Source organism: Bidens hawaiensis, unplaced genomic scaffold (assembly GCF_021521415.1).
Source record: "Bidens hawaiensis isolate Kalapana, Puna unplaced genomic scaffold, B.hawaiensis_p1.1 tig00055308_1, whole genome shotgun sequence".
Classification (NCBI taxonomy): domain Eukaryota; kingdom Viridiplantae; phylum Streptophyta; class Magnoliopsida; order Asterales; family Asteraceae; genus Bidens; species Bidens hawaiensis.
The window spans coordinates 32696-41678 of record NW_027500000.1 but is presented as its reverse complement, the minus strand read 5'-3'; the positions used below and the strand labels follow the sequence as shown (position 1 = coordinate 41678).

Here is an 8983-nt window from a genome sequence, read left to right as displayed (position 1 = left end):
TTGAACAAATTGATAGCATTAGAGTTCAGAATGATGATCTTAAAAAGGCTGCAAAGATTTACACTATTAGAATTAACACTCATGGTAATGATATGGCCGATCTTAGGGAACAAGTTTCAATTGCTAGAAATTTAGCAAAGCGTATGAAAATCAAGTAGTTGAACTAAACGCTAAAATTGTTAAATTAGAAATTGAGTTAACCCAAAAGAAGATTGCCAAAGAAAACTTTGAATTAGCTTCTGAGAAACTGAATAAACTAATTGGGTCACAAATGGAATTAAGATTAAAGACTGGTTTAGGCTATGATAGTTCTGTTGTACCACCACCGTTTAACAATAACTATACTAGCCTTCCTCACTTTGATTTTAACTCTCCTCCTGAGGAAGAAATGGTATACGGTATTGGTCATGTACCCATATCACAGACATTTGTTCCTGCAGCTCCCAAGATTGTAATTTTAGCTAATTCCTCAGTTAATCCTAATAGTGATTCATCCTCTGCAGCAAGTCGTGCAGAAGAAAATGGGTGTATGGAAACAAACATGGTTATGGAGATAAAAACTTACTTTTGATTAATCTATTAACAACCCTGTCAGTAATAATATTGTTTCCAAAAACATTTTGAACAATGATGTATCGGATGAGAATGTTCATGTTGGCACGTCTCTTGAAAATGAAAATGATGTTTCTATTTCTGATAGTGATTGTGAAACTATTTTTGATGAAACCATTGTTGATAGAACTGTGCATGAAATGATTTCTGTGAATACTAACCTACCCAGCTGCTCGTCAAAAGATTGTAAAGTTGAGGAGACTAAAATTAATGAAAATCGTTCTGAAAAGGAAAAGGCGGGTACCTCTGGTAAATATGCGCCACCTCATAGAAACAATTTTTATCAATCCACAAATCAATATTATCAACCTCAACTGTACAATCAATTTGATAATAGCTACTATGGTTATTATTCACAAGATTATGTTAACTCTTTCTATACAAATGTTTTTATGATCGGGGTCATAAATCTGACAGCTTGTTTGATCCCGTACAACCATCTCCTTATTCGCCACAACCCATGTATTATCATTCTGACGGTTTCTACAGGGAAGATAGAAGAAAGTTGTGTTTGGTGTGTGGTAACGCTTCTCACCTTGCAAGACATTGCAAGAACTTGCATGATATGAAAAGGAAAATGAACAGTCGGTTTAATCAATTCAGATCCAGAGCTAAACCAAGCTCAAGGAATAGAAATGATCAACCTGACATTTCTGCCAGTGAAATGGACGTGAGATCCAAAAGTAAAAAGAATGAAAAACCTCCTTTTTTGGATAACCAAGAAGGAGAGAGAAAAAAGGAATTCAAAGACCGACAAGTCTGAAAATTCATCAAAAAGAAAGCAGAAAAGACATCCAAAGATTGAAAAATCTGAAGATGTTGTTTTAAAACCAAGAAGGAGACAGTCTCGAAAAACTTTTAAAAACAGGAAACCTGCTCGTGCATGGAATCCTAAGGACTGCTCTTCTGACTCTTACCCATCCCACAACTTCATAAACAACAAAGAGAAAAGGACATTTGACCCTCCCGAGACAACTAAGTCTCAGGAACCTCTATCTAATTAAACTGCTAATGTGTGATGGGCCAGCCAAGACATTCTGTAAACAGTATTTGGTACTTGGATAGTGGTTGTACCCGACACATGACAGGAGATGAATCCTTGCTATTTGACATTAAACCGTTCTATGGCGGATACGTTTCTTTTACCGGAGATATGGGTGGAAATATTTCGAAACAAGGAAAAGTGTCAAATGGAGTCCTGACATATGAAGTTGTCAACTTGGTGGAACAACTAAACCACAACTTGCTTAGCATCTCTCATATCTGAACCGAAAGCTTGTCATAATAGAACGGGTCGATGCTGATGACAACTATGCTGACCTGTTTACTAAAGCCTTTAATCGTGCCAGATTTTTGTTTCTCGTTGAGTCACCTAGCATGATCTCTTTTGTACAAAGTTAAGTTTTAATTTTTTTGTTTTATTTTTCTTTATTTTTATTTTAAAATTATTTTAATTTTATTTTGTTTTATTTTATTTTAATTTTATTTTTTTCTTAAAAGTTTATTTTATCTAAGTTTTTTTTTAATTTAGTTTCCTTTTTAATTTAGCTTAAATTTTCTTTTATTTTAAATTTTAAACTTTTATTTTCAGATTTATTTTTTTAAAAGTTTTAAAATTTGAAACTTTTGTTTTATTTTTATTTTGTTTTTAAATTTTCTTTTTAATTTTCATCTCATTTTATTTCAAATTTCTTTTATCTTTTTGTATATAAAATTTGTAAATATTTTTCAAATATGTCACAATTTTAGATGGAGAAAATGAGTCTTAATTCACCAAAAAGATTTTACTTTTGTTAAGAAAATCAAAATTTTCGTCACTTGACTTCCAAAAATATTTATATATTCGTTATTTTATTCAAGAAAACCTCAAAAAGCCTTAAAGGTATAATCTCTCATTAAGAGGGAGCTCCTGTTTAGAGGGAGTCGAATAATATTAAAGAAAATTTTGAGAAATCGATCCGACCTTTGGAAAATGAATGGAAATTGTCTCAGGGTATATTAGAACCACGTAACGTGGGGCAAACAAGTAAGTCCTAAACACTTTATATGAAGGCATAAGTCAACAAGGCTAGTAAGTCCATGGTTCAACCTTTACATATTGTTTGAAAGAAAGTTTGCAAAAAGTCTATGAAGCTCAAAATGTTTTGATCAATCATTAGGGGGTTGGAGTCAATTCGGGGTGATACTGATGAACACAAAGTATGCCCGAGGTATGATGGAGTTTGTAACATGTCGGATTAGCAGGGGACCACACAAGTATTGTGCCAAATTGTACCTTAACGTATCACGATGAAATCAAAATACTTGTTAAGTTTAAAGTGGACCAATATATCTACAATCGACTTTGGGTTCTTGGCATAATAATATCCAAATAGAAGTGTGATCTAGGACACTATAGATAATATGATTCCATGTCATGATCTTTCTCATCAAAACAAGTATTGAATAGCTTATTTATAAATTAATTAATATGATTAACATAATATTAACTTTCTCCTTATTTTGATTTTAAATTTTAGTTCATTTTTAAGTTTTTATTTTATTTTATTTTACTTGTTAAAATTAGTTTAACTTGTATTTATTTTCAATTTTATTTTATCTTATTTCATTTAACATTTGATTTTTTTTACTTTCAACTTTTATTTTAAATTTTATCTTTACTTCTAACTTATTTGTTTTTATCTTATTTCTTAAGTTATTTTACTTTTATTTTCATCTTTGCAATTATTTTAAAACTTATTTTAAATTTTGTATAAATTTTATTTTTGTCCAAAAAGTTTCATTTTCTGTTAATTTAAACTTAAAAAAAAACTTTATTTTACTTTAAATTTATTTTAAAATTTTTATTTAATTTTATTTTTTTAAAAAAATTATATTTTAATTTTTTAGTATTTAGTCAAAATGGGCTTTTTGTTTACAACAAGGTCTTCATTGCATTGTTTGTTAAGTATTGACCCGATAAAATATATCTTGAAAAGTGTTTGGATGGAGACGATGATGAGTAAGAAGAGAGATGACGAGGATGAGGATGAAGATGAGTATGATAGCTATGATGATGCTCGTGGTGATGGTAGTGGTAGTGGAATTGGTAGCGGTGAGGCTACCGAAAATAAGACTTTTGAGGTTGAGAAGTCAAAGGAGGCTGGGAAAACAAGGGAAACGGAAGCTGCGGTGGAGGCTGAGCTCGCCTCTTTACTAAATGTTTATTCTTTTGCAGGTACCGTCCCTACGGTTGAGAAAGCCGTGGATGAAAATAATAATGTAAGTGATGATGGCATAAATTATTCTCCCGATCCTGACAGACCACCAACTGGGAAGAATATTGAGCCAACCGTTGACAAGCATGTTGTCGCTCCTGTCGCTGCTCCTACTAGAAGTCGGTCAAGAAGAGGAATCAAATACTACCGCATGAGCATAGTGGGAAGCATGCAAGCAAGGTCATAGTCAACAACAAATTCGGTGATGTCATCATGCATTGCACTCGCAGCCACGAGCTCACGTTCGTTGATGAGCACAAACTGGAAGCTCTTGGACTCCGCGACCTGAGGAAACTTGTAGAGTCGCCCCTTTGCATAGTTGAAGATGTCCGTCGTGACAACACGGACGCCATCGTTGAAAAGTTCAACTAGTTTGTCAGATTACTTGTTGAAAAGCAGCCTTTCGAAGAAGACCCAAATGGTGTATTTGACTATGAGTCCGAATGCGAGTGGTGAGAAGGAAATAAGACAAATACCAAAAGACTAGAGGGAGATTGTAAGGCCCGGTTTTGTTTAATTGAGTCTTTCGTATTTGTATCATTTTAGTTTACGTTTTCGTTCGTTTACGTTTATATGTATTGGGCCCGAGGCCTTGTGTACTTGGTGCCTATTGGGCTTGTTATTAATGGAATGGTGTATAACATACCCACACTATATATTGTGTGTGTATGGAATACACCAAACAACCCTTTGCAAAACAATTATCCAAACTCCCTTTCTTTCTTCCAAGTTTCGGCTCCACCATACCCACACACAAGATCCGAGATCTCGGTCCGACTAGTTGTTTCCGCCAACTAGTTGTGAGGTTGATCCAAGAACGACTAGTACTTAGTTTGTTGTGTTGTTTGATCCGGTTTCGGGACCTACATTACCATTTTATTATCAGTGCCAGCGCGCTACCATTACTTTCACGAGCATACAAGAAGAGTAAGTTCCACATATAAATTCTTTTGCTGAAAAACTCACAATAAATAGATTCAAATCACATTCATAAGTGAAGTAAAAATTAATAACTACAAGTACTTGTTCCTGTAACCATGTAGCAAATAACAAGTAGTTATCAGTACACACCATCACCACTGGTGTTTATTTCACAAAGGCTAACACAAGTAGATGATCAATTTCAATGAAAATAGATCTCGCAACACCTCGAAGCCCTAGGAAGATTAAGCAACTGTGCACCTAACCGCATTTCTTCTTCTATGCTTGACTTTTCCAAGTTGATTGATACCGTCCTCAACACCTTTACATTACCCAACAAGAATTTAAAAAACGGTATATCACACTTCTGCCACTTGAAATTCAAAAACTTGATACTTGTAAGTTTTGCTAGCATGCAGGCAGGAACCAGCTTTGGCGCAATCCAACGAGAACCTTCAAGCTTTTGTCATTAACATAAACAAGTCAGACAAGGTACATTCTCAACAAAGTGTGTGTGTGTATGTGTGTGTGTCTGTGCGCGCGCGTGTGTCTTTCAAATATTTACAAATAAATCAAGTACCTTTTCAATATATATCTCTTTCAACTCAGGAGAACTTTCAAGAAATTTGGGGATTAGTTTAAAATGCCAAAAACCTTTCAACTCCAAGCGTTCCATATTCGCAAAACCGGGCAGAGGTGAAGCTGATAAGATCTTAAGTAGTGATGAGTCTTCATACAAATCATACCGTGCATCTCTTGCCTTTTTAAAAGAGAGTAACTTAACTCCACTAATTTGCTTTAAAAGCTCAACCGTGAGATCATTATCAAATGGTTTCACTTCAAAAGAAAAGGATGCCTCAACAAGAGACGGCACATCTTCCATTACAAATAACGAGTACAATGTCCCATCAAAATTTAGACGTTCAAGTTTAGGGACGCGTAAAACAAGTTTGTTAGTATTATCAGAATGAAGCAAATGTAGTTTCAATCTTTTCAACATAGGTATATCGAATATGTAATCACTTTTTCTTTGAAAGTATACAACTCCCAAAGATAAATTTTCAAGCATCGGGGAGCCAGCGATGAGTTTAAATGCATTGAGGAAAGGATTATAATAAACCTCAACGTCAAGGGTTTTCAAACAAGGAAGCAGGGCCGGCCCAATAGGCTTAAAGACTAAAGTTAGGGCTTTAGGCCTCCATTTAAAAAAAATGTATTTGGAATATATATTATTTGTTCCCTGTTTATTGTTGCACTTCGTTCGTCTAGTCTGATGGTTGAGTTGCTGTGTTACCAGCTTGTTTACTCGAGTTCGAATCCTGCAGCTGCTTGCTGTTTTTTTAATTACAATTGCATATCCTTCTGCTAAGGAGGGGACATGCAATCTGATTTTTTCATTAATTTTGGTGCAATGAGTGTTTATAAAGAACATTCATATAAAAGAAACTAACATGTCTTAATTCTTAGGCATATTCTTATTAGTTTGTTTTGTAGATCTCCCGTTGAATACTGATCTAAAAGCGGCCATAATTTAGTTTGTTTCTTGTGAAGATTTGTTTTTCAATGCCCTATTAATGCATTTCATTTTTATTTTTATTTTTTTTATGCCCGCTGTCTAGTTTTTTTTGTCTAACACTTGTATACAAAATGGGTATTCTTTTTTTGTTACTTACGCGATCATACATAAGACATTTATGTATCAAATGTTTCAAACATAACTCACGATCAAATTTAATAAATTAAAACTGGTAACAAAAGAAAAACAATGCAAAAAGGCCCCTATTTTTTATTTTGCTTTAGGCCTCCAAATATGTTGGGCCGCCACTGCAAGGAAGGTTGACCGCAGGCTCACACACCCAAACAATTCCAAGGCCTATTTTTAACTTTGTGAGTGTTGTGCAAGTGAAAACACTTGAAGGCAACTTCAACAACTTATATTGTATGTCAAGCTCACGAACCTTTAACATGATTGCCTTATCAATCCAATTTGATACGCATGGCTGAAAACAGAGAGTAGAAAAGTCTAACCGAAATGATTCAATTTGAGATGATTTGCAAAACCCTAGTACCCGATCAACAAATGTTTCCAAGTTTTTGAAACAGAAGGGTGCTTTATCATCAAAGTCAAGATTTGTGACGCTCATCCAAGTATACCGCCATCTTTTAGATAAAACGCAGGTTTGCACCGCAAACTTTGTAGGCATCAGAGAGAGTATGTGTGATTGAATCTCTTCTGGCAAGCGGCTAATTCTGTCTACATTATTGGACCACCTCATTGTTCATTTCCTAAAATTCAAACCCAAAAGTTCAAAATCCACCATATTTCAACAGAAATTTAAGTTATTTTTTTTTTCAAACAAAATAACCGTAAACCCTCACATGCATGTAAACTGAACAATTAAAACCTGATTGGTTGAACTCTTAAATGAAAAGAAAATAAATTAGGGGTTGTGATTTAATCAAAATGTTTTCAAGCAAAACAACACCGGGTTTAAATCACCATTTTTCTAATTAGTTAATTATTTAACGTTCTATAGTTTGAATCACAAGCCAAAACAAAATCAAATTTTGAAAACAATAAAATATTGGAAGCTTACCTACGCAAAACAGTGGTGGATTGGTTTGGTGGTTGTACGAGGTTTGATTTAAGTGTGCTGGTCTTTGATTTGAGTTTCATGGAAATGAGTGGTTGTGGTGGCCGATAAACACGCCGTCATTTTCTCTCTCAAGGAAGGAAAAACATAGTTTATTTGCTTTTATGATTTTGCTAGGGTTAGCTTAAATATACCGTCTCTTTTACTTGTCAAACCCTACCTTTGAATTCAGTAAGTAATTTTATTTAGCATGTTACTACATGCTATGGTGAAAAAAAAGGATAAATTTAATTTACACTACTGAAAAAAACCAGGGGGTGGGCTCGAAATTACACTATGTATAAAAAAATGTGGCCGTAACTTTACACTAACGAGCGAGAAAACGGAGGGGCTGGGCCACCCTGGCCCCAACTAAAACTACGCCCCTGACTACCCGCTAATATTTTTAAATGAATGTTAGATTTTAGTAATATATATTAAATGTTATTGATTGATAATAATCTTTATTCATTTTATCGCCACTAGCGGTTCAAATTTTAAAAAAGTTGACCCCAATGGTCCCGCATTAGAAAGGACTTAACGACGTGATACCTTTTTTCGCGTTCCAAATTAATCTTTTAGGGCTTTTAATCAGAAGTAGGATATGACTCGATTGATGCAAAACTTTGTCTGAAACGTTGCTCCAAAACGACGAAACAATGCATTAATTCGGGGTGTTTGAACTTACAATTAACAAAAAATCAAGCAGTTTTGATCACCATTTCGAGTTAAGCTATACATCAATCAACTTGTATCATTCTTCCGATTAAAAGTCCTAAAACATTAGTTTGAAATTTGGTAAAATATGTAACACCGTTAAGTCATTTTTAACACAAGACCAACCTTTTGAACGCACGACCATTGGGGTCGACTTTTTCAAATTTGGGACAGCTGGTGGGGGTACTCAAAATAATCTGAATCCGTATCCGAATTATTCTATCTGTATTCGAATTTCGGATATCCAAAGATTCTGATATTCGAATCCCGTATATATTTGTAAATTCATATCATTCGGGTAACAATTCTTGGATTTTTCAGATATTTCAGATATCCGATATCCAGACTATCCGAAATATGAAATTTAATATTATATTATTTCTATTTTATATACCATATAGCAAGGGGTAAGGGATATGAATGAAAACTAGATCTAGAAAAACGTAAGCAGCCCTTCCCCTTTCTCCAATTCTCCTCTCTGCTCATTCTCTCATGAGCCAAGAACCTCATCAACCACCAAACCAACCGTCGATCGACCTCCCAGCTCTAGCCTTATTCTCACGTCAACTAACCTCCATTTCTATGCCCTTTCTCCATCGTCTCTCATGTCTTTCCGATAAGGAATTTCATATTTATAGTTGTTGATGGTATGCTAGATTTTTAATTATATTTTATTAAAGATCTGTTTCAAAGATTTGTTAGATCGTAACAGACTTGGCTTGTCACAGATTGTTTCAAAGATTTGTTAGATTTGTGTCAAGATTTTGTTACAAATTTGTTATGGGTTGTTACATATTTATAGTTGTTATGAGTGTAAAAGATTTGATTGAATTACAAATTGTT

At 34.2% G+C, this 8983-nt stretch overlaps 1 protein-coding gene across 1 annotated transcript; it reads right to left on the bottom strand.

The window, feature by feature from the left end:
- Window positions 1-4992: 4992 nt before the first annotated feature.
- Window positions 4993-7503, bottom strand: LOC143601068 (FBD-associated F-box protein At4g10400-like). Its single transcript, XM_077078573.1, has 4 exons — window positions 6653-7503; window positions 5551-5958; window positions 5371-5502; window positions 4993-5250 (listed from the first exon to the last, which is right to left on the bottom strand). Exons 1-4 carry the CDS (start codon window positions 7064-7066, stop codon window positions 4993-4995), a joined length of 1212 nt encoding a protein of 403 aa, XP_076934688.1. The 5' UTR covers window positions 7067-7503.
- Between the last annotated feature and the right edge of the window lie 1480 nt (window positions 7504-8983).